The sequence below is a fragment of the Agelaius phoeniceus genome, chromosome 7 (assembly GCF_051311805.1).
Source record: "Agelaius phoeniceus isolate bAgePho1 chromosome 7, bAgePho1.hap1, whole genome shotgun sequence".
In the NCBI taxonomy this organism is placed as follows: domain Eukaryota; kingdom Metazoa; phylum Chordata; class Aves; order Passeriformes; family Icteridae; genus Agelaius; species Agelaius phoeniceus.
Window position 1 is genome coordinate 44248573 of NC_135271.1, and position 25791 is coordinate 44274363.

Consider the following 25791-nt stretch of genomic DNA (forward strand, 5'->3'; position numbering starts at 1 on the left):
TGTCCTGCAGGAAATGTCACAAATATGGCATGATGCTTGCTTACTCTTGCAAAAATTGTCCTTTGCCATACTAATGAGGACAAATGCCAAACTGCATTGACATTACATGTGTTATACTATTACCCAGGGAAATGCAGGCAGTAACTGAATAGTAAATGGATATTGATTTACAACCCCAGGTGAAATTAAAACAGCCTTTCTCAGTGTGGTTGGGTTGGGCTTTTCGAGCCTTCTTCAAGAAACAAGAAAAATTCTAATTCTGCAAATTATTTGTGGCAATGGTCAAAATAAAGCACATCATTCACATCTAAATTATGTTTGTACTACCCAAGAATATCTAGTAATTGACATGATGAAAGTAAAGGGGCAAATGATGAAGGGTTTTTTATCACAGAGTTGGCAAGCAGCAAATGCAAACACAAAGCAATGCTCAAAACCTACACTCAGGGATTTTTTGATTCCTTTCTCAATATATTAATAAAATGTCAAAAATCACTAAAATCTACACAAAAATCCAAGCATGTCATCAACAGTATGCAAAATCACTATTGCTTCTTATTTGTAGTGAAATGTGTGTGTATCAAATCCTCAGGGACCGCACTGGCTGTGGATATTGCTCTCTGAAACATCAATAAAGGAATGGTAATTCCTTCCCCTATTGGGAATTATCTTATTATGGCTAACACAGGTTGGAGAACAAATGCTGAAAGTAACAATAAGGGAAACATTCTGAATCTCATAGCTAGGGGAAAAGGAGCCTCAGTAAATTATTTCTGAGCCAACAAGAAATGATTCTATTTTAGGTTCAATACTCATCATTGTAAGAAAAAAACCCCATTTTAAATTACATGATCTGAGAAACATTCATTTAAAATTCACCTGAAGGGTAAACAAAAATGAAGACTTTATCTTCCAAATGTCAATTACTGATTAGCTTTTTAATTCAGGTGTATTGAACAAGAGCTAAAATTATCAGAAATTTTAATTCCAAACACTCCAGAAAGAAGAGCAGCTGGCCTACTTCATCTAACACTTTCAGCAAGTGCTGGAACAAAGGAAAAAAAGAAAAAAAGGGAGAGGGGAAAAAAGTCAAAGATCTGGCTGGTGAAAAATATTTCCTTAGGGATCAATGATATGAAACTGAAATAATAACTGCAGCATGTCATGTTGAAGCAGGTCCATACAGAATAAATATTCCCAGCTAAATAAAAATTTCCCAGCTACATAAAAAATAGGACAGGAACACAGAAAGAACTGGAATTTGCAGCTGTAATGTGCCTGCACATCAATGGCACATCTCTCTCTCCTGTAGAAAATTTGGTCTCTTTGGGTTTTGTAATCTTTCCATATTTTTGGGGGGGATTTGATAGTGGCACTGAAAGATCCTGGGAGGGCTGGGGACTGGGTGTGGACAGGAATCTTACCCAAAAACTGAAGCCTTCTAGAGATACAAGAGTAGGAGAGAAACAGCAAGATTTCCTTCCAAACGTGCTCCAAGGCAAGTGGAAAATGTCATCACATCTCGAAATTCTCCAAATGAGGAAGCTTTAATTAAAAATATTTTCAGGCAAGTGAGAATGGAGGTCACAGCTGGACAAAGCAACTGGCATGTACGTGCTGGCAGAAATTGTCTCCACACCCAAATCTGCCTCCAAAGGAAAATGAAGCATCTCTACAAATCCAAGGTGAGGTTGCATGGCAGACAAATCCCCTCTGGAAGTGATAGGAAAACTCTATTCTCCTCATTTACTCCTCTCTCCAAGAATCAAAGACACATCATATGTTTTTTAATGCTCACAAAATGTAATGTAAAAATCCTCAAAACTGTGGGAGAAAAAAAATCCATTCCACTTCTCACTGCACATATTCAACACTGGCATTTTCCAGCCCTCTTGGACAAACAGATCACTTCAGTTGCAATATTTCTCCTACATCTACCTTATAATCAACCCTGAAATTCATGACTTCAGTAAATAATTCATTTCAAGACATACACCATTCCATGGATCATTGTTGAAGAACACTGCTCTACATCACAAATACCAAAAAACATTGGCACAAGGGATGGTGGTTTGAACACTGAGGATTATCATTATATCTCAGTTGCTTGAAAATGAACTTTTCTACACAGTTAAGAGATGTATAATTAATAAAAATACAGAATTACATAGTAAGTGTATAATTAATTGTCTGGCCAACTCTCCTGACACAGAATATAATTTTTCAGGGCAGGCTTCTTTTTAATTATAATATAGATACAAAGTCCTATGCAAAGGGAAAACCTTAAGTTTACCTAATAATGACAATTTCTGGACTTGCTGCTAACTGCAGGAAATGAAATCTACAGTTAAAGTTCTCTAAAAGTATCAATTCAGTGCTAAACAGTAATTTGCAAAAGTGAACATATTGCATAAATCCCTGGTGACCCATATCCTTTAAATTCCGTGGGCTCTCCAGGCTTCCTCATCTACAGATGGAAATAAAATTAAAAAGAAAAGCATGAAGAAAGTCACTCAATACCAAATTTGGGGCTTTTGGGCCAGTAGGGCCATGGTTGCTGTTGCATGTAGGAAACACTCACACTACCAAAGTCAAAATTCCAAATTTTGACTCTCAATTAAACTCATCCAAGTTATTTTAAACTAATTAATCTACCTGGTCATTCATATCCTGCCTTACAGGCTATGCCAAAATTAACTACAGTCCTCAGCATATCAAGCTAGGGAACCAAAAGGAGAAATCCACTATTTCTGTGTTTCCCAAGGTTTTGAGGCATTCAAAAGGATTAAAAAATCGCTGCCTGTGCTGAAAGCCTGTGTGGTGACATAACACTACCTACTGGTGATTTTACTTGAGACACAGCAAGAGGTAACACAAGCAAGAAGCAGAAAAGGAAGGCAGAAGCAATATTAAGAAATACAGAAAGTCAGGAGCTCTAATTGTCCTCCCTCCTGTGCCAGAGCAGATCAGGGGTACTGTCATTCACAGGGTCTCAACAAAATTACATCCAGCATGGAAGAAAAGAGAATTCAAAGGGGTGACTGGAAAATGCCTGGCTGAGCGAACCATGTAAATTGAGCAGCACCTCCCTGCAGCCTAACAGGAATCTGGGGGCATTTAAGCCCCTTACACCATGGGGAAGTCAAGGTGGAAATGCCATTAATGTGCAGTAAAGCTGTCATTCTCTTCCTGGTTCTCTGAATCCTTCTGAGGATAGCCAGACCTGCACCTGAAACCATCATGTGAAATGGCAATAATACAGGAGACTCCTGTTTCTAAGTGTCCACATAAGTAAAAGAATATCTGCTCAAAAGATTTGGAAAATACTTCAAATTATTTCCTAATCACATGACTTTTATATTTTCTCTTATTGCTAGTATTTTCATGAAAACAATTATTTCAAGATTCACTTTAAAGACAACAGAATTTCTACATCAAAGAATTCACAAAATCTTTCCAATTCACAAAATTTTTCCTCTGTGCATATTAAGAACTGACAGATACATAACCAGTGTATCTCATATGCAACAAGAAATACAATGAGCTTCCTATAATTGATCCAGAATTATTCAAAAGTTACTGACTCTGCTTTTAGGATTTTAGTCATAGTTCTTTACAATTAGCAAGCAGATGCTTAAGTACCTGTTTAATTTCTAAAATTAAACTTGTCGATGTCATATTATTTTCTCCAAAACTTCTGCAATTTGAAATGAACTCAGGGAATTATTCCAAAGTTCCTGAAGTTTACCAGAAATAAAGACATAAAAAGAGACTTTATAGCTCTGAGAACAATGCAGTCAGTCATGTTGCTTTGCATTATTATTATCACTAGGTTAATCTTGAATCCCCCATGTAGAGCAGTGCATTCCCAACCACCTCTATCCTCAGGGCTGACAATACCAACTTTGTGTTCAGCATCTGAACACCAAGAGCAACATTTTCCAGTTGTGTTTTTGTCACATTATCTCCCTTAAGATTGAAGTCACACAGCTAAAATTTCACAAGGTTCTTTAAAAATTACCCACATCTTCAGTGACCTTTGCTGCAATAAAGGGCAACAAGGATGTAAACTGTACCAAAAAATCACAGGACTCTGACTCACATGTGAAACTTCTGTTGAGGCACACATCCTCTTAATTTAGTGCTGAGCTCTTCACCCCAGTTTTATACCAGTTTGGGACACTGGTGGAGTTACACTACCTTTCCTTGGTCTTAATGCTCTGCTCTTGCTCACACCACAAGGATAATTCCCTGGTCTCAGAATAGCAAGTTAATATCAAACCCCAGTAACACAGATATCACCAGCAGAAGATATTTCAGGTCACTACTTTGATGCAGAACTGGTTACTTCACTGCTATGCAAAAAGCTATTAACAGAAAACATTGTTCCTGTTATATATATGATATATAAACCCACATTAAAACCAAATTACATGGTAAGATACTACAGAAATTAGTATCATTAGCAATTAGCTCATCAGTGGCCCAAGTAGAAGACAGCACCCTGGATGAAGGAGCAGAGGCAGAAACTTCTGCCTCCTACTGAGGACATTAGAGCAGATTTCCCCTCTGCCCAGATGCTGATGGCATGGCCTGGGCAGGTGCAGCTTTGCTGGGAGCACAGTCAGTCAACAAAGACCCAAACAACTGAGAACAACTATTTCTGCTAGAACAGCTAAGGGAGAAACAAGCAACCTGAAAATCAGCATCACAGTCAGGCACAGCTATGGCAACTGGAAAGGTTTCTATTCAACAACATCCTCTTCCCCCAGTTATTTTTAATGTTGGCAAACCCTAGGCATTCCACCTCACTGGCCATGCCTTGCAGCAGTGGTGCTGTCCCCTGAGCCTTCCCATTTTTCACTGTTATTCTGAGTTTGCACAGAGATATTTCACCTGTCACACAACCCTTGCTGAATCAGTTTCCCACAGGAGATGTACTGAAAGGCTTTGAAATTAAAATCTTTGCCATGTCATTTAAGAGACACTGAACAAAAGTACCATCTTTTTTCATCCCATGCTTCAATCTACATCCCAGAATTGCCAGGTATGAAAATCCTTCAGGTGTGTGTGTGTGACTTTTACCCTGCCACCAGTCATCCACAGCCCATGCTCTGCCAGATACATCCTTCAAACTCTTGGTAGTACTTGAGTGCCTAGATGAGTGAGAACAGTCACAGGAGGAAGATTATCCATCCATATTTACAGGTCTGATTCCAAATATTTTCCTACTGTAACTGCATTTAAAAGCATTAAAAATGAGGAAGTACAATATCACAAAAATCATTAAATGCAAATCATACAAAATGTTCACAATCCAAACATGAGACATTTCTCCCCATGCCAGAAATAGAGTCTTCTCTTGCAGATTGAACTTGTAATGATGAAAGAGTAAGATATAGATGACACAACTTTTAAATTCTATTCCTACTGACAGAATTATTAGAGCATTGCCCACAATGAATTAGACTGAGACTTCCAAGTTAAACTGATACACACTACCAAAAATTCACCAAAATGAGTGTTTTAATTATGGTTGTAACCTCCCTTTTCCCTTCTCCTTCACTGAGTCAGGACTGTGTATTTCATTTTCTCACTGAACAGGAGTCAAGCTGTAGCCAGTTTGCACTGTTTGGCTACAGACAAATTAAACAGTTGTCCCTTAGCTGACCATCACAGCAGGGTCTCCCCTCACCCTCACCTGCCTCCTCTTCAGCCTCACTGGCACATGCCCCATGCTCACCCCCCAACCCAGTTCTGTCAAAATGTTTTGGTTGGGTTTAAGAACTGACTCCTGAAAGTGTTTGAGCTAACCCAGATCATTTTGACAGAACCAGGCTGGTGAACTCCATGTGCTGGAATGCTGGCAAAGCTGAGGAGGCAGTAAATTATGAAGACTGGAAAAGAGGGCAAGCAAAATGCAAAGAGAACATGAATCACCTGCAGTCAAACAATGCACCTGGCTGCAGTTCAGTAACCTGCTCACTCATGGGCTGTGCTACTCAGCTTCACCCAGATTTCCACAAACTACTGAAAACAAGCTCCTGCAATTGCCCAGCTCCTTGCAAGTTTCCATGAGAACACAGGACCCACTTGGTCATCTGCACTGCTAACAGTGGAGAACAGATGGAATCTCATTTTGGCTTTTTGATTTTCCAGCCCTGCCTCCATCTCCTGGCTGAAAGGAAGGAATTTTGGTTTCTGTGTGGTGCTGTGTTGAGAATGGCACTTGGCAGGGTGAATCCTCGAGGTCAAAGGCTGAGCACACAACCTGACCAAACTTCCCAAAGGCTGAAGAAAAAGCTCTGAGTCAGGTTGCGCACACAACAACTGAACTGACAAACTCATTTTGTTTGAGCACATTAGGAAGAGTCTTGTGGGAGTGGAACCACTGCCAAATGGTTTTCCCAGTGAGCAGCTTGTTAAGATGAGCAGGCGTTAATAGCCAGACTGAAAGGAAGCAAGCAGGACAGGCCAGAGCAGAGCTGAGAGAAAGGCCACTGGGGAGAGCTGCTCCACAGGCCAGGTCGGGGCTGCTTTCCCAGCCAAAAGAAAGCAGAGAGCAGGAGAAAAGCCCTTTGTGATGCTCCAGGGTGAGTCAGTCTAAAAGCCAGCTCTTCACCCAGCATGCTCCCCTCACCTGTTTCATCCCTGCTACATGTACATGGCTCTGGAGTTGGAGGCAAGAGCTGGAAGACATTAAAATATAATCCAAAATATGGTTTTTTCCACACTGAAAATAAAATACTGAAGCCATTGGAGTAGTAAACTGTGGAAACATTCTTCTCATAAAATTCTAGTACATTCATTAAGCTCAGAGAGGCCTCCTCTCTGTAAGTGAACCCCCACAATCCTGTGTAGAAGCTTTAAGTGGTTATGCTGAGAGAGATTTGGGGTCAAACCTATAAAACCCCCTTAATTAAACTCCAAAAGTAGACTAGAATCCATCACATAAATAAAAAATACTGCTGGAAGAGCAGGGCCAGTGTGTGAGCCAGGCAGGAAAGGCACCTGCTAGAGCTCCACAGAGTTCAGTGGGGCTGTTGGAAGGACACACTGGCAATTCTCAGTCCCACTGGCAGGGCAGGGAATAAAGAGAACATTTAAAAGAATTCTATTAAAGAATTTTAATAGAACATTTAAAAGAACAGGAATCACCTTACCACTTCTGGAAGCACCCTCTTTGCAAGATCATGGATGGCTTTGATCACAATACATATTGATGACAGCAGGAATATGACACCCAAGATAACACAAGCCCTGGGGGAAAAAAAATAGAGAAAAATACAAAGAAATGTTACGAACATATTTGAAGTTGCCAACTCTTCCAGGGTAACAGAGGGCGACAGAATATTAATAATGAAAAAATATCTTAAGGAGCTAAAGATAGAGGCTTAAATTAAAGAACAATATGAAATATCCAGTTCCTTTCCCATTCTTAAAACCTGGATTATGTATGAGAAGATAGGGCACAGCAGATGATGTTCCATTCTCTGATGTTTCAGGGAGAAAGACCTGCCACTTCTGCTCCTGATGATTTGTCACAGAGCCCTCTAGAGAAGGACTGTTTCTCTGTGTTTGTTTGTTTTGCTAGGATCTCCCATTAGAATAATGAAAGGAACTTCATTCTCTTTACCAAGCCAGCAGAGATATTTGGTAAATGTGGTCAGTAGCATAACAGAACCTGGAGCAGCTGTTTCCTGCCCTTTCCTCCCCAGTCAGGCATGACATGACTCAGGAACTGCTCCACAAAATCTGGCTGGCTTGCCTAAGGCCACTTGCTGAGCCAGTGACTGCTTGACATAAGACACATGAACTTCCTGCAAGGATATTCTGGCATTTCACCTGACAGCCATTCTGAAAGATAAGCTTTTCTATCCCCCCAACAGACTTAAACCAACACAACCCCAAATCTGTGAGCTGGAAACTATGGATCACCCTTCCTGTGGCAATACCCACTGTTGGATGCCCACTGAATGCATCTTCCCTTTCCCTCAGCACATCTTTTATTCCCTGCAGACTTCTGGGCAAGACAGGCAAACATTCCCTGGGGAATGCCCTGACCACTGGCTGGATTTTGATCCCACATAAATCAGAGAGTTTGGGGTTATCTCTGTGGGTTTGCCAAACACCCAAATATTTTGCAAATTTGCCAGCAGATACACAATGGCTTCAGCAATCTTGATCTGTTTCTCTTATTCTCCAGCTCAGTTTTACTGTGGCAAAAGAATTCCCATCCACCTACTTACCCAGAAATAGCTGAAGTAGATAGAAGAAACAGAAGATGATAACAACAGTGACAAGGGTATTAATAGCAGACAGAAATGCAGACTGAGGTTTGAATAAGCATTCAGTAGTCGTATTTAGCAAGCCTAGCTTCTCCTTTATATGCTGGCTTTTGGAATCCACAGCCATGCAAAATTCATGAGTATAGTACTTCAAGCAAAAAAATACATGGTTTTTGCCTTCTTGAATGTATTGATTTATCTGCAAAACCACTAAGACACAACACTGCACTGTGTCTTCTTTTAATCTCATTTGCTAAAAAGAAATAATTTCTAACTAGACTGCAAATCATGCAAGATCCAACTACAAATGTAAAAAATAACAAACCTCCTAAAATTAATCTGAGAAATTGTAGTACATAATAAACAAGTTGCAATTGGTTATTGTAAGCAAGCTCTACTTTCACTGTGCTAGACCACAAAAATGTTAATACAAGCCAGCTCCCTTCCATCTGCTAACAGCCACTGCTGTGTAACTACAGAGTGTTTCCAACTGTACACGAAGGGTGTAAGTGCCAAGGTGCTTGGCAAATGCAACTCCATTAATAACATTCAATTAAATTAGATGAGCAAACTGCCATTTCTAAGCAGGTTGAAATCAACTCAGGAGTACCCATAAAAACTAGTGAAAGAGGAGTGATGCAGAAGTGAGGGTGGATTGATAACACAGAGAAGAATTTAAAGCCCTGATAGCTTTGCCCTATCCCTTGACTCACATCTCCAGCACCTCTTGAAGGTAATGTTCTTATTTTACAGCCATTTCTACCTGAGTTAGTGTCAGAGGTTACCACTAAGTATCTACTAAATAATTATAGTTATAATTGATCTGTAAAGCAAAAGAATTGATGCTACAGGTTTGACAGGCAACAGAAAAGCTCTAATGAAGAATGCATGAATCTGGAATCTTCTCCAGTCCCATGTAATATATTGCTTCTAAAAAGAAGGAGGAAGAGAGAAAATTTAGTCAAAACATTTTAAAACAAAGTGTAAAAGCTTTATATATTTTTCAGAAACAATAATCTTTCTGGAATTTTTCAGAATGCAGTATAGTTTGAAAATAGAAAACTATTTCACAAAGGACAAGGTGAGGGCATCTCTCTGATATTCAGGCAGCAACCAACTTTTAACTCAACTACAGCTCAAACTTTCAAAGTTGTTTTTTTTTTTCCCTTAAAGCAATGGCCTTTGGAATACAAGAGTAAAGAAAACTACAAGAAAATTAAATATTAGAGATTTAACAGTGAAACCACCAAGCCTTCTTTAGTTTGCTGGAGGTGTTGGTAGCTGATCATGATCTGCCCAAGACTTCTAGATGTGTTTTGTGGCTGTATTTGTATGTGAAAATCCAGAAGACAATATGAAGTGTAATTCATTGTATTAGAAATTGCCTCATCATTTCAGCATTATTTTGTCACATATGGAACCCTCTGTTAAATTGGTTGTACTGCAGCCTCAGGCATTCAGAGTAAAATAATTTAGATTCTCAAAACCATCAAAGACTTTACACAGGTTTGGAGCTTATGTCCCTGCTAGATCACTTCTAGTGGAATCCAGACACCTGTATAAATCTAAAAACAAAAGATTGATTCTGACAATTGAATCTCGACAATTTTCAAAATATGTTTCCTTGAAAGCAGTATTACAACCCACATACAACCCATTTATATTTATACAGCCCTATAAATACCCATTTTGTACTACAGCAGCCCTGGATATTTCTCAGCCATCAGAAGCAGATCAGTGTAACTGCATTACAGCACACACAGCTGCCACCTCACCTCTTCCATCACATATTCCCTGTGTGCAGCTCTAATAGACACAATTCCTCATTTTGATGACAAATTTTCACAACTCACAAGGAAACCAGAAAAGGAAATCAATCACTTTAAGCCCCTGATATTCTTTTCCTTAATCAAAAATTTGTTGCTTTGCATAAGTCAATGGCTTTTAAGCAGGTAGCTATGAAAAGTACTGAGATTCAGGGGCTTCCATCTCCACAAACTCAATTTTCAAGCTGCTATTAGTAAGTTAGCACTTTTTCCCCTCATTTTATGATAAAATTAATTTCCTAAGGAGAGTAACTCCCATGATCCAATTCATTTGCATTCAGCAGATGCAGCAGAACAGCCTCCTAATTTGTGGATTTAGCCTTTATTCTATCTTAAAGTTTGCAATTCTTTGTTATAATTCCATACAGATAGTGAGTGATAAGACTAAAATTCTGTAATGTTGCCAACATAGAATTGGAGATTAATCTCACTCAGATTTCTATGGTAATTAATCTTCAACATAATGAAGCAATTTTACCTTTAGCATGGTCTTGCCACACTAAACACCCTTTCCATGAGTTGACCCCTTTCAGATAAAGAGGCTGCTCCTCCAGGTGAGCAGCAGTCTGATTGATGTAAGACTGCAGGTTTAGATTCTCAGCTATTTGTTTGGTAACATTTTATCAAAAATAAATCAATAATAGCAATGAAATTACAAATGTATGCTGAGTAACAAGCTCGGCTATAAACAACCTCAAAAGAAAAAAGGGAAAAGCTACACAAGGGTGACTGGAAATGGAGTTTTTCTCCTATCAACTGACTGCTATGAAACAGTCAAGGCAAAAATCTCCTCTTTTTAATTATCATCCCATTGTCTTTCTGGCAAATCTTTACAGCAGCACTGTACCCATGGAGCCCTTGGAAATTCCTCCTCTCAAGTCAGCAAAGGTGGGACAACAGAATTAAGGATTCAGAAAAAGTTAGTGATGCATATGAACACAATCTGCAAAAATGTGTCAACTTTCTCCTAGCAGCTCACAGGGAGTGGTTTTGGGGCAGTAGGGAGGGAAACAGGTCTCAGCATTCGATGGTTTGTCTGTTACAGCCTGGAAACTATTTCATCACCACACTCCCAGTTCATTAAACTAATGCCTGAAACATGATGACACCATGTGGAATAAAACAAGTTTGTCAAGAGCAGTCTAATTACTTCCCAATTTTGTTCTATTCTCCCACCTGTTTCATTCATTGCAGTATCCCAGATTAGCTGACCTGTTCTGATTATATGGGTTATTTGGTGGGGGGTTTGGGGGTATTTATTATTCTAACCAAAGCAAAGAGGCTCACAGACCAACAGAAGAGTCTGGGATGGAAGGAACCTCCAAATGTCACCTGGTCCAACCTTTCACAGCACCTGGATGAGATTCTCAGCACCCTGCCCAACTGCACCTTGGAAACTTCCCACAATGAGGGCTCTGCCACATCCCTGGGGAGGCTGTTCCAGTGATTGATTGCTCTCACTGTAAAAACTTCCTTTCTGGTATCAAGATTGCTTGCCTTATTCACAGAAAACATTTTGATCATTTCAACTGAGCTACAGGGGTAAATATGACAAAAAGAACTAGAAAAAAAAATCAACGTATAAAGCACAAGGATTTGTATTCGTATTCTTGAGATAGGAACTCTATTCTCACATTTGCAAAGCTGCCATCTAAACAAGCTTCTGTTCCTCATCCAATTCTCTGGCAGCCACAATGCTGTAAATAAAAGACAATACTTCTAATTTCTGCATGTATTCTGGTTACTCTACAAGAGCTGGTTTACCCTATTTTAATTCTGCACTTCCTTGATTCTTAAGAATCTTACCGCGTTATATTTTCCTAAGAGAAATGAGATTTCCACCATGGATTAATAGTGGAACAGTTTCTCAAGAGAGGCTGTGGAGCCTCCATCCTTTGGAAGTTTTGGAGAGCTGACTGGATGGTTTTGAGTGCCTTATTCTGATCTCACAGCTCCCTCTGCTCTGAGCAAGAGCTTGTGCCAGAGACCTCCTGAGGCCCCTTCCAACCTGCAGTATCCTGTGAACCCATTAATTTTTAGTCACAAAATCTTTAACTCTGCAGGCTCTGTCAAGATCTTTCAGTACTAATGACTCCTAATAGCCCACAGAAAAGGAAATGTTAAAATCTCTGCAGGCTGTTTTCACCACTGAAGTGGTGAAAAATATTATTCTGCAAGAAACTGTAACTTCACATTAAAATGAGCTGCAGGCCAATATGAGCTCTAAGCCCAGGAGTAATGTGAGCTTCTTCAGCAAAGCTGAGAAAATCAGTTTTATGATGGATACAGAATTTAATCTCTGGGTAAACCCCCCAATTAAACCTCTAGAGTTTAAGGAAGAAAAAAATATATAAAATTAATTATTCTAATAAAAACTGTAAAAGTGCTAAATCCTGTTTCCCTATGATTAGAAGGGATTTTAGTATTAGTGGCTGACAGAGTGAATATGATGCAGGGAATCATTCAGGGGAAGTCACATGCTGTAACACAGAAGGCAGTTGTCCAGCAGGTTTTTGCTGTCAGAAGTTAGGAAAATATTTTTGAGCATGAAGTATTCACTCAGTTTCTAATTCTGTATTCTAATTCTAATTCTGTATACTTTTTTCTCAATTGTCTTCCATGTCTAACCCCATGGGAGGAACCCTTTACCATCTCTTTGCCTTGCTGGTACTCTTGTTTTCATTCTTCCTTCCCCAAACCAAACACACATTACATTCTGTGACTGCTCCTTCATTAATAACTTGGAACTTGCAATAACCTGCTCCACATTTCTTCTGGAGGAGAGGCTGTCAGCCTGTTTAAACACTGGAACTATGGCAGCTCTCACAGCCTCCTTAACACAGCCAAGTGTAAAATGCCAATTACAGCCAGCCCAGGAATCCTCAAGTGCAGTCAAAACTGAATGTTGGAATCTAAAGGATAAGGATTTGGAGGAAAAGGTTCAAATTTGGCCACCAAAAAAAATGATTTTCTGGTGGCAAATAAGTGGCATCTGCTTGATGGAGATGATGAGAAGCAGGGCAGGGAAAATCTGCTGTCACACAAGTGAGGGATAGGAGGAATTGAGCAAGGGCCACTCCTGCCATGGCAAAAGGGTGTGAAAAGAAGCAGAGGGGAGCCCCAAGGAGCTGAGCTGGGGGTGTCTGCCCGCAGCACCCTGCTCACAGCCCAGGCACAGCAGGGGCAGGTGGCAGCAGCAGCTCCGTTCTGGGGACTGCACCTCTGTGGCAGCAAGGGCCTGCCCAGTGCACAGCACACTGTGCCACAGCTCTGCTGCTCTTTCCTTTAAATAGAGAATTCCAAATTACAATGCAGCTGTTCACTAACATTTGCTGCTGTTCTGCAACGTGGCAGTCACATTTTTCATGAGGGTGACATCCAGAACTCCGGCAACTGTAACATCTGCCTCTGAAACTCATTAAAGGACTTTTTCTAAAAGGAACTAGCCACTGTGACATATTATGGTAATACACAGGCAAAAGATGCAATATTAGCTTCAGTCTTGAGAGTCCTGTCATGCTCTACTGCTAATCTAAAGCTTCCTTGTGTCCAATTAAGCAGTTGTATTAGCTACTGGTGTAGCTTCTCTGTTATCAAGTGTAGCTCCTGGAGAGGTTTTGGACACCAAACTGTACAGAATCACAGCTGTTCAGGGTATTTACACCTGTCTGGTGCTCAGTGAGGAGGGAATGGAGTCAATTTAAGACACTCTTTAAAAGGAACCAAGTGGGCTTGCTGTTCATCACACATGTTCCATAATCCACCCCCAACTGCCAGGATCCAGATCAGCATCATTACAGCTACTCTGTTTTTCTCACCATAAAAAAAACATAAGCCCAAACTAGATTACACAATAAAGAGAATACAAGGAATAGTCCAAATGACCACTAAAAATCAGTTTTTCAATTATTGTGTTAGAAAAGTGTGTGATATCACATGGTCTAACTTAAAAGACACTGAGGGGAAATGCTGTTTATGTCTGAGACTCAGATCAGCTCTGCTAGGGAACCATTTCATGCTGAAAGTGTTACAGGCCTTCTAAAACTTTTATTATCCCTTAGGATTTCAACTGGTTGCTGCAGAACAGGGCATTTACATACTTTAACATCCTGCAGCTGAACTGGGGCAACATTTCCATAAATAATTTGATACTCCAGGTATGGAATATCTACCAGAAAAAGCTAACAGACATTTCTGCAACTGGGGGGACTTCAAAAACTCTCAGGACCTGTTTTCTAGCTCCTAGGTCTGCACAGGCTCTGTACACTTGGAGTACACCTGCCTTACAGCCACCCTCCTGGCTCCAGCACTGCTCCTCCCTTGCAGCAGATGATCAGAGACTCTGCCATTCCCCTGAACCTAGAAATTAAACCCTTTTGAGAACTTCTATAATGTTCATTTTTATGGTGATCATCAAACTCCAGCACAGGAAACATCATATCCCTGATTTTATATACATAGGCCTATGTGTAAATAGTAGGCAATATACACAAATCCTGCTTAATCAACCACCAGTCAAGTAAAAGGAAAGGCTTTCATAGGTTTTGGATCTAGCTCCAGTAAAATCATTGCCAAGTCTACAGATGCCACAGTTTTTGAAACAGATTTTAGAATATATAAATATATACATTTTCTATTTCAAATTTAATATAACTTGTATGTGCAATGATTTTTTGGGTGTGTTTGCACAAGGCATAAATGCATTTCTGTCTGGGTAAGAGCAAAGTTTGTGATTTATTTACTTTTTTTCTGAATATGGGATAATGAATTTATGGAGAAATTATGATGTTTGTTAAATCAGCCATATGAAGCACCTCTTGTATCTGGCACTGCACCTGGATGTAGAATTTTGGCCAAATATCTCAGAAGAAAGAATGATTTAGAAATTTTCAGTGTGGTTAAGAAGAAACTATACCTCTGCTCCTATAAAGCAGATACCCAAGCACAGGTGAACACTCCCTTTGAAAACTCCTTATTTTGAGCCTCATTCTGTAGGAGAGATGTGAAAATGTGCTGTGAGACCAAACCCCTGGGAGCTGAGAACCACGCATGAGCTGCAGAGGTGGCTCTGAGCTGTTTGCAGCTCCATGCAGTTGACATTTTTCCAGATCACTTAGGTATTCCATTCACTCATCACAAAAGAGCTTTGCCTCCAGCCACAGAGGTTTGCCCTGAACTGTGGGTAGGTGTGGATTTTGCCATCTGTGCTTCGAGTCTCTTTCATGTGCATGGTATAGATAAAATTATCCACAGTTTTTTCAATGTGACTGATATGTTGGGTCTGAACCCAGAGGATTATTTTCATTCAACACTACCTAAATAGACAGTGCTCATTTAGCTGGGTTAACCAGTACAGCAGAGCCAACCCTCACATGAAAATTTAAATACAATAGAAATACTGAAAATTTGGGTGGTTTTATTCAATTCTGTGAACCAAGAGAGAATGTGCCCTGGAACCATCTAGATCAATATGCTTTCTTTTAGAATCAGAGGAAGAGAGAAGAGCCAGACCTAACTTTGCAGTATGACAGCCATAAAAGGTGGCTTCTAATTCTTTCAAGCTTTGAGTGCAAAAGTAGGATACCTCAGAATCCCCATATTCCCCATATGCCTAATTGTAATGCACATATATTCAGTATAACTTCTGCAAGACTCCCCATGGCCAGATACCAGGGTAAATATTCCCAAGTGGTGTCATCTGAACATGAGCAAGAGAGAAAAATGGGTTACAATTACTTTGGAAGGAGAGGCTCTCTCTCTCTCTTAGGGTCTCATCACATTTCCTCATGTGATTTCTCACATAATTTCTGATGAGGAGCAATCAAATATCTTTCTTAGAGACTGCTTTAGCCGAAGCTAAATAAGAAATTCTTGGATTAATCTGTTATAGCTGTGTTCTTCTGAATGTCAAAACAGGTGAGATCACCAGTTCTCCCTCCCCATAGTTTAGGAATCCATTAAGAAGCAAATCCTCTGAGCAGGCATTCTTCAGGGGGCAAATGGGCTCAGCATCCTGAAGGTACCAAATCCACAGCCACAGCTGAGGTGAGGAGATGAAAGTTAAGTTACAGGCACATAGCAGAGCATTTAGGTAATGTCTAATTGCAAAATGACTCTTCTCTTCTGGCAAAAAGCTTTCTCAGAAGCAGGTGGAGGCATGACAGATATTTGCACCCATGTCTACCACACTGTAGATTTTAATTCCTGTAATTTTAGTATTACTGCTCATGTTTCAGATAACAGCTCCACCAATAGAAAAAAAAGAAAGGACATATCTGCATTCATTATGTATTATGTCATGGCAACATAGAGCACCACAAGTGTGTTTAAAATGATTAGTCCACTATATAATTTAATTTTCTTATTAGGTAATTAAGGAATGTGTAGCCAGAGACTGAAATACACAATCAAAAAAACCAAGCAAACAAACAAACATACAGAACCACAACACCAAAACAGTGAAAGAAAGATAAGAAATGTGTGTCTTCTGCTCTTGCCATAATCCAGAATGTTCATTATGAGTCAGGATTCCTATTTACTCTGGCACTGGGTTAAGAAAGATGTTGACAGACTGGTTCCTGGGAAACACAGAATTTAACTTGATACCATCAACAAAATAATATATAGCAAACACCAGCTGCAACTGTCAAGAATCACTGTTTTAAATATGCTGTACAGAGTTGGGTTTTGCAATAAAAAACCCAGTAGCCAAAAATCCCAGAATGGATCCCACAGGCATAGGCAGATACTGGGTCCTGTACTGCATTGTACAGAAAAGCAAGATATTTCCAACCAACTGTACTGAAAGAGCTCTGGGTTTTAAAGATTTCCCATAAGGCTGTGTACATGTAGTTTGTTATTCTGTTTTTCCAATCCTTCCTTTTTTGGTGGTATTTCTCACTTTCTCCTCAGACACAGCTCCTGCACTCCAGCCAAGTCCTGCATTCCTGAATTTAACAGAAGCTAAAAGCTGCCCCTGGCTGTGTAGCCAGTGAGTAGTTCAACATCTTATGAGACATTTTTCCAGTCTTCTATTAAGAAATTTCTTCTACAGCTCTTGACTGAGTTTATTTAAGCACGTGAAAAACCACTGTTGCCAAACCAGTGTCAATAAAGTTCTTCTTCAGCAGATTTATATTTGCTTCAGCAACCCAATAAGCTACCAAGTTGCTAAGGGTTCACTAAAGGGCAAAATATTCAAGGCATTGTAAACTGGATATGGAGAGCAGCCAGGAGGACCACTGACATTTCTTTGCACGTCTTAAACACCTCAGTCAATTTCAGTTGTAGATTTTCATCTTTAGTGGACATTTCAAATTATTTCTCCGGTTATTTCAGTACTTTTTTCTTTCTTTAATTCCTTGATCATTGCTTTTTGATGACTTGTTCAGCACCTTTACATTTCCTGCATGTTAATTTACAACCTAGCAGATCACCCTGAGCAGATCAAGCACTCATGAACTATGCATGTACTCTGACTCTCTTCCCAGATATCTGTAGTCCTTCCCAACTCTTGCATTGCCTCAAGACCTACAATTCTCTCAAGGACTCTTCTAAAAAAGCATCAAATATTCATCCCACTCCCACCTACTCTTTCATTAATGAGCCAGCTAGGCGGAGCCAAGCAGTGTCTCAATCTTGCAGTGGTTTAATTCCTGATCTTGGTGAATGTTTTAGCCTTGGCTTTTATTTCACGTGGGCACCAATGACACATCCAGGAGCAGTCTGAGCAACAGCAGGAAGGGTGACAGAACTCTAGAAGAGGCAGTAAAGGACTCTGGAGCTAAAGGAATTTTCTCATCAATGCTCCCAGTGAAAGCAGAGCTTTGAGATGGCTGAATCTGGAGAGTCAACAAATGGTTACAGGGCTGGTGCCACTGCCAGGGGTTCAGCCTCTTCTGAGCTGTGTGTGGTTGACACCCTGGAGGGACGGGACGAACCAAAGGAATGAACTCTGAAAAAGAACCTTCTCATCTCACCCCAGAAAACAAGAGAAATCAAATGATCTAATAAAAATGAAACACATTAAGCAGAGTTAAGCTCAGCAGGACACATTTGCATGATGGTTTCAGCACTCCAGTTGCCCTGAAGTCAAATGGAAATGCATTGGTTCCTCTGAGCAGAACTTGGCACAGCAAGCATTTCTGTACCCTTGGGAGTGCCAGCCCATCAATGCTGCAGCTCCAACTGCCATATGGCTACAGCTTAGGCAAGACTACGCATTTCTTTCACATCTTAGCATTTTATTCTCAGTATTTAATTCACAGCACATCATGAGTCAGGCTGTATTCTCCGTGCCTTCTCCTGGAGGTGTGTTTTTCAGGCTATCTTTATGTTCTCTCTCAATGACGTCCAGGAGCTGGGACTGACTCTAACGCTGCCTTCCCATGAGAGGCTTTACACTGATTTTAACAGATTTTGGATCAATCTCTTGCTGTCAGGTTTATGAAAGAGGAGGTTTTATAAATTTGCAAAACACAATTAATTGGCAATTCCACTTGGCTTTTGCCAAGGAGATAAGGGTTTTTTCAGATCTGTTAGGATACACAGACAAGTGTAATATTTAAATCAATAAGAGAGACCTATAAATAAAGAACTAAACTGAAGCCACTTTGGCACACCTTATTCTGGTAAACAGACCCCTGCACTGGGGCAGAATATGGCCAGGCACACAAAAACAGGAATAACACACAGCACAACCTAAGAACCCACACAGTCCAGGAGTCTGAGGGAGGAGGCTCACAGAAAACAGGGATGGTGACAGACCAGGTGGAGTTAGAGGCACATATGATGCAAAGATTGATTATTCATAAGCTGAGCAAGCAGCCAGCAGGCATCATTGCAACATTCTCCCAGTGTCAAGGAGGAAAAACAATTACGTGCAGTGTTTCAAGCTAGAGATTGATTAAACACAACAGGAAATTAGAAATGTGGTTCCCTCAAAAATCTGACACAGTAAGAGCTGCCTCAAGCAGCACAACCATCTCATCATCTCTTTGCTTTCAGTACTGTGGTGGCAACACAGTTCTGGAAACAGGGATAACCAGGCTGCTATCCAGTGATTCATATTCCCAGCACATGGGAACATTCTTTCACTTGATACTGAACTCATAATGAAACCCAAACTGCCTTCAACTAATGGGCATGGCAAGTAATTCACTGACTTAATTCAGTCTTATTAAAGCAGAGGGATTATATGAAAGCAAATTAAAAATGAGCATAAAAAACCAGGAAAATATGTTTACTATTTTGCCTGTTCACTTTACTGGCTTAGCCACAGGGATATGTTGAGTCCTCTTTTGTATATTGTATTCTTTTAAATACTTTACAAGGTTCACTTGAAAAAGCCCAACAGAAGATTTCAAAAATATGTTAATTGAATGTTGACAGGAATCTCTGTGGACACCCACAAAAGCAAGATGCTAAGAAAATGTCTGCTAAAATCTCCAAATCTGTGCAGGAAGACTAATTTTAATCACATTTTTCTGATTTTATTTTTATGAATCAATGCCACATCAGTCTTTTATGGCCTTTTATTCCAAACTGTTCTGTATGGAGCCCTGCCAGAAAGGAACTCACAGCCCTGGCAAGCTGTTGCATGAGCCTGAGTTAAGGCATGTAAAAATACTGCTTACTTTTTCTCAGTTTTTAGAAAAAGATTGTGAAGATGTGATTGAGACCCTCCAGTATGGTTTTTTTGTTGTTGGTTTTCTGTGGGTTTTTTTTATCCTATCAGTTATGCAACGTTTGGTTTCATCAAGCTGCCCTTTGTTAAAAGGACATCATGAGAGGTGTTTCAGCCCAGAACCTACTGTATCCCCCTCTACTGTAAAATTGCAGTCCATTCCAGGGGACAGTTGAACTAATTTCCAGCCAGATGGAATGCTGCCAGAAATGGCAGTACAGAGAAAAACCAAAAACAGGCAAATGTACTGCAATTCCCCACCTAGATGCCCAAAATTCGAATAAGAATTTTAAAACTTTTTTATGCACTAGTTGGAAAAATTCTTGATTCAATCTCCACCTGATCCTCTCAGGTATCATATGAATCACCCATAGAAATGCTGCACGATGATGCAGAACACAATTCCCACTGTGATCAATACTGCACTTCATATGTAAAGACCTTTTCCCCCCGCCATAGGACATATACATCAAACATTTAATATGGAAAAAATTTACTTGCAAAGTAAGCATAAAGAAGACATGCATCATTACTATACTCTTACTTTAAAAAAAAAGTGATTTATATTCAACCTTCTTGAGAGAAGTACAAATATAATATAAGCATCAATTTCAAAAAAGGTACTCTAGTAAGAATAATTCAGTAAGATGCGAAATGAAAGATTTACAAATCTATTACAGATTGCAAATACAGTTCACTTGATACAGGTGCTGCAAGAGAAACCAAATTCCAAAGGCCTTGTCATTGCTATGTTGGCTAAAAAGAAACTGAAAATCCCAACCACAGGGAGGTTTGCCTAAGGAGGGGCTGCGTGTTTGGGAGCGAGCAGTGAGCTGGCAGAAGGAAAGAACACTTGCTGACAGGACAAAATGCTTTTGTCAAAGCTCTGGAATGTGCAGCCCCCAGCCCGACACCAAAAGCTCTGCAGGCCCCTGGCAGAGGCAGAAGGAGTGCAGTGTACTCACATGTACTCCCTGTGTGCAGAGTGCACCGCGGCCGCGTTGCTGTAGCGCCACAGAACTATCGCCGATGACAAAACGTCCAGGGTGGCATCAAACTGCAAGAGAGACAGAGCCAATTGTCCTGTGGCCACTCAGTGTGCCCTGCACTAAGAGCACAGCATTTACCATCCTGCTGCACAGACACAAAGCAGCTTCAAATAAATCACTTTAATGAAGGCACGATTTACGTTTATTGAATTGATTTTCACGTTTTTGCCGTGTATTATTGCACAGTGATACACTTCAGAGAGCCCAGAAAGTCAATGAAAGGATTTTAAAAAATTGAATTTTTAATCTATCAGCTGTGAAGAAGTTAAGAAAAAACAAACATCACAGTCTGCCACTGTAGCACTCCAAGAGTTAAAATACTAATACGATCCTAATGCAAAGACTGTAAAGAAATAAGTGTAGAAAAATTCCTGCAGTCACTAATTTCCTGCAAGAGCTTTTGTTTCCAACCAAGAAAATATTAACTTCTTCTCCAAAATCCCACCCAGATTTCATCATACATGAATTTATTATTCTGTATCATCAGCAGAATTGCCATGTTTGTATTCCCAATTAATGCAGATGTGGTGTCAGGAACACTGAAAACCAGGCTCGTCCCATGTCAAACTTCCTACAGAGTCAATCTGACCTTCAGAATTGAAAGCTAAAGATGAATTATTTGATATGAGTCATTGCTTGTCATTAGGAATTTTTTTGCTCTGCCACGAATCTAGAAAGTCATGGCAAGGACTGGAGAGGAAAGCTGCCCTCCCAAAGTCAAGAACAGTCTTAGCATCAGCTTCAATGGGAACAGTTCAGAAGGGAAATTCAGAATTTGGTTCAAGTTCAACAACAAAAATGATTTGTAGTTGAGAGATTTTGTATAAGAAAACCATATCTGCTGGATAACATCTATCAACACTAAGGTATAAGCATGGGTTTTAACTCCAGGATGGGATTTAATGGGCAGAAAAGGAAAAAGTATAATTAGAGTATCTTTGCCACCCTTTCCAATTCTTGACTTTAACAATATGTTTTCTAATCCATTTTTGACTTTGCACACCTTTCCATGAACTTACCATAAGAAAAAATGCAGTATTTCATGTTCAGAAAAGGCCCTTGGAAAAGAAAAAAAGAGTAGATAATATTTCAATTGTATCTCTACTTACAGCAAATCCAAAGGATGATGCACTGTATCTCATTACGGAGACAGCTGAAGGAAAGAAAATATTATTTAGAATAAATTTAAACTTTCTTTGCATTTTTTTTCTTTTTCTGCTTTTCAAGAGCTACAAAACCAGTTTTAACACATGGATTTACTTTCACCCAATTCCCACTAGAACAACCTGACCCAACAGTTAGAAAATGTCTACAAAAAGACTTTTGCCACAGGAAATGGTCAGAACACTGAAGAGATTTCTTCCAAAACTCTAATGGGGGAGATGGAGCAGCATTCAAGTCTGCTCATGAAAGAAGCTGTGGTTCACATGCAGATTTTAACAAAAACATTTTGAAACCACAATACCAAACTCCCAGAAAACTTAACACATCTCAAAGTGCTCCTTGCTCCAGCCAGGAGTTCCAGGCCACCTGAACTGGATGACAGAAAACCACGCAGGCCCATTGAGACACCTTGAGTGCCATCTTTTGGCAAAAAGCCCAAGGGTAACTCACACAGCCCCCAGAAATGCTGCAGATCCCACAACTGCAGTGACTTCCAACGCAAAAATATCAGAAGTTTTGAGCAGCCCTGGTTTTGAACACATAGTACCTTCTAAAACATAACCAAGACTCAGAATGTGCTAATACCTAGGAAAAAACCACAATTTAAAAAAATTTTACTCCTCACATCCTAGTTTCATCACTTAATTTTCTAATTCTAGGAAGGCTTGTGCCAGAACAAATACTCCAAAAGCCCAGAGGAATAGCAGGGAAGAAGCAGTGGGACAACTCCTCCTCTCCAGCAGTGGGAGAGGAGCCCTCTGGAGATGGGACTGCACCAAATGCAGCTCTCAGGGTCACAGCACCCCCAGGCAAGCTCTCAGGCACTGGGCACTCCATCCTTTTTGCTATGTTTTGTGAAGGGCCACCTGAACCTCTGCTCCCTGGACAAACTCACAGAGCTCCAGCTCCTGTATTTAGAGGGCTTGAAATAAAGCCTAGAAGGATTGATTTGTCTACTCTTATATGAACAGATACCAGCTAACTTAATGAGAACATATTCTTGTAGAACAAATACCAAATAAACCAAAAAACAGACTCATCAATGACTTCTGTCAATCTCAGGCTGACAAACACAATATCTGGTTCTCAGTGTTCATTAGAGCAGCTTGGCAGAAGAGACACTATGATTTGACTGTTCTTTTCAGTAACAGCAAGCTGCAGTTCTGTGGCACTTACCTGGATAAACAGAAATTAAATTCTTGGGAAAAAAAACCTTTTTGCTATGGATCTAAGACCTAGGTGTGGTCATGAGCAAGCCAGATGTCACAAATATTTGGACTTTATCATTACATTTGGCCCAAACACAAAGAAAAGTCATCAAGGTTCCTCTCCAGACTCCAATTTTCTCAAAGCTGAAGAGAATTGAAACAGTGTAGATTTACCTCTCCCTCTCATTTTTAAACCATGATCTCCCACACTTCATTCCCTAGGTAAAAAAAGAAGCTGTATTTCTTGGTCAGACTTGCCAGTGATCTGCAAATTTCAACACTTCACTGCATAATAACATATTGCCTATCGAATTTTCATTGTCTGCCTCCTTAGAGGCATATAGTTTCAAAATCAGCAGACATTGCAAAAAAAAATGAAGGGGATTCACAGGTACATAGAAACTTGCAATGTTCCTGTCATTGCTGCTTCCATATGATGCAGTTCAAAGCAACACTTTTACTCCTATTTCTAGCTTACCCCTCTAGTGGAATTAACTCCTCCATTTTTACTCAGTTGCCAGTTTCTTTCCCAACTCAGATCCAGACTTGAAACTAACTAATTGTATGGTTCCTTTAAAAATGAATATGTAATTTCTCTGGTGATGAGCTGCATACAGATAGCTGTTCCACACCTTAAGGATGCTCGAAGGGACATATTTGGTATATTTAAAGCACAGGGAATTCTGCATGAGAACTATTTTTATTTTATGTATTCTATCACAGCAGTAACACACAATCTGTTTGTCCTGAGCTATCTAAAACAGCAGTGAAAAACAAGTATTAACTAACAGTGTCACAACTCTGCTCAAACCTTTTTGCTAATTAGTGAATATGACTAGGAGTGGCATCCTACAACACTAACTTTTAGTGGTAGAAGGCCATAATAAAGGTAATAAAGAGCTTTTAAGCACTGGAAAGATGTATTTCTATATTATTTATTTGGGTTTATATTTTATACTGGTTTTCTAATGGAATAAACAACACATTTCTTTATCTTTCAGGGTCAAATAACAATGTTAAAGCACCTTCAGCCCTGACTTAAGCACATTAATACTTCTAGCTGACAAGTACAGTCATAAAGCCCCCCAGTAAGCCATCCCAGCTTAAACAGGATGTTTGTCCATGATTCCAGGCTCTGTGGCAGTGAAAGCAGCTCTAATATTGGATTACAGGGTATCAGCCAGCACAGGCTGCCCCAGACCAACCACAGCCACTAAAAACAACTGGTTCCCACTGCAGACACTGGAGCTGGACACCCTTGGGGAGGTATTTCTTAGCAGGCAAGCATTTGAGAGCCCTGGGCAGAGGAATAATTGTGGTTCTTTTGCCTCCAGAGTCACTGCAGGGCTTCAGGAGGGCACTGCGGGGGTGGGCCACGGAGCTTCTGCTGATCCCTCACCTTTCCCCCTTCCCAAAGTGCATTTTCAGCTATGCAAAGTCATGGCAAGGACTGGAGAGGAATGGGGGGTATTTCTTCCAGATGGGAATAAAAACCCCCCAGAGATTCCAAATCTCCACACTGAGCCAAAACAATGGTGGGGAACAAGAAATGAGGAAAGAACAGGGCAGGCAGCATGAAGCCACTGTGAGGCCATGCAGTGCCATGACAGGGGGAGCCTGCTTTTAGCTGTTTTATTGGCTAAATTGGACAAGGCTTTATTACCTCTACAATACAGCAGATAATCCTAATGCATTTTCCTGACATTTGTAAACAGAACTTGCAAGCAGTCAGAAGCTAAAAATAGAGCCAGCACAGTAAGCAACAAATCTGCCTCTGTCTCCACCTGCCCAGCAATATCAATTGGTGGAGTCTGCTGGCCTATAGGCCAGGTTTTGCTGGAATTCCTTCGCCCCTTTCAAAGTGATTCCAAACAATAATAATTAAAAAATAGCCTATTTCCCACACATTCTACCCTCAACAAAATAAGGGTTTTATTCATTTCATCTGCCTCAGAAAGAAATCATGTAACTAAGGCCTTAACTCCACAGATTAGTTCCAATTTAACTTTCCAGACATCTAGTCTGCCACCAGCCTTTGGCAGGTTCAATCCAGCTCAAATTTGTTCTAGGGTGAGGACCCTGCTGTTAGCCTGGGACTCTCATTTCCTCCCCTGTGCTGGGAGAGCTCCCTGGCACCTTTTTGTACAAAGCTAGGAGACAAGAAATAGGATAGAAAATTAACTCTGACTCCAGATCTTTCAAACAAAAATTTTGGGGATGAGTCTGACTACAAATGAGAGATGGATAAAAACTGCTCCTCCACCTGTCATAAAAATCTCCTCTTACCTACTCAGAAAGGGAAAAGTTATTTTTAAGCATCTCCTCTAGATGGGACAATCACTCCATCGTGTTTGCTTTGAAATTGGGTTTTCTGAAAGACAAGCTTGGATGTCAGCACATAAAATACCAAGGCTTCAAAAGCACATGACCTGCACTCGGCAGAAATCAGTCAGGCAATCTGAACACTGCTGAAAATGGTGGGGTTTTGTCTCTATATATTACAATGCAGATCTTGCAGGTTGTACAGTCACGAGCAAGAGGAACTGGAAGTTCTGCTGAATCACAAGTGAG

The 25791-nt window shown here is 40.2% G+C and overlaps 1 protein-coding gene across 1 annotated transcript in view; it reads right to left on the minus strand.

The window, feature by feature from the left end:
• TMEM163 (transmembrane protein 163) overlaps positions 1-25791 on the minus strand; it is an 88239-nt gene that overhangs the window by 13661 nt on the left and 48787 nt on the right. The window contains exons 3-5 of the mRNA XM_054636366.2: positions 21958-22001; positions 20765-20856; positions 7164-7260 (exon numbers count right to left, since the gene is read on the minus strand). Of these exons, the coding sequence (XP_054492341.1) occupies positions 7164-7260; positions 20765-20856; positions 21958-22001 (233 nt within the window). The remainder of the gene's footprint in view (positions 1-7163; positions 7261-20764; positions 20857-21957; positions 22002-25791) is intronic.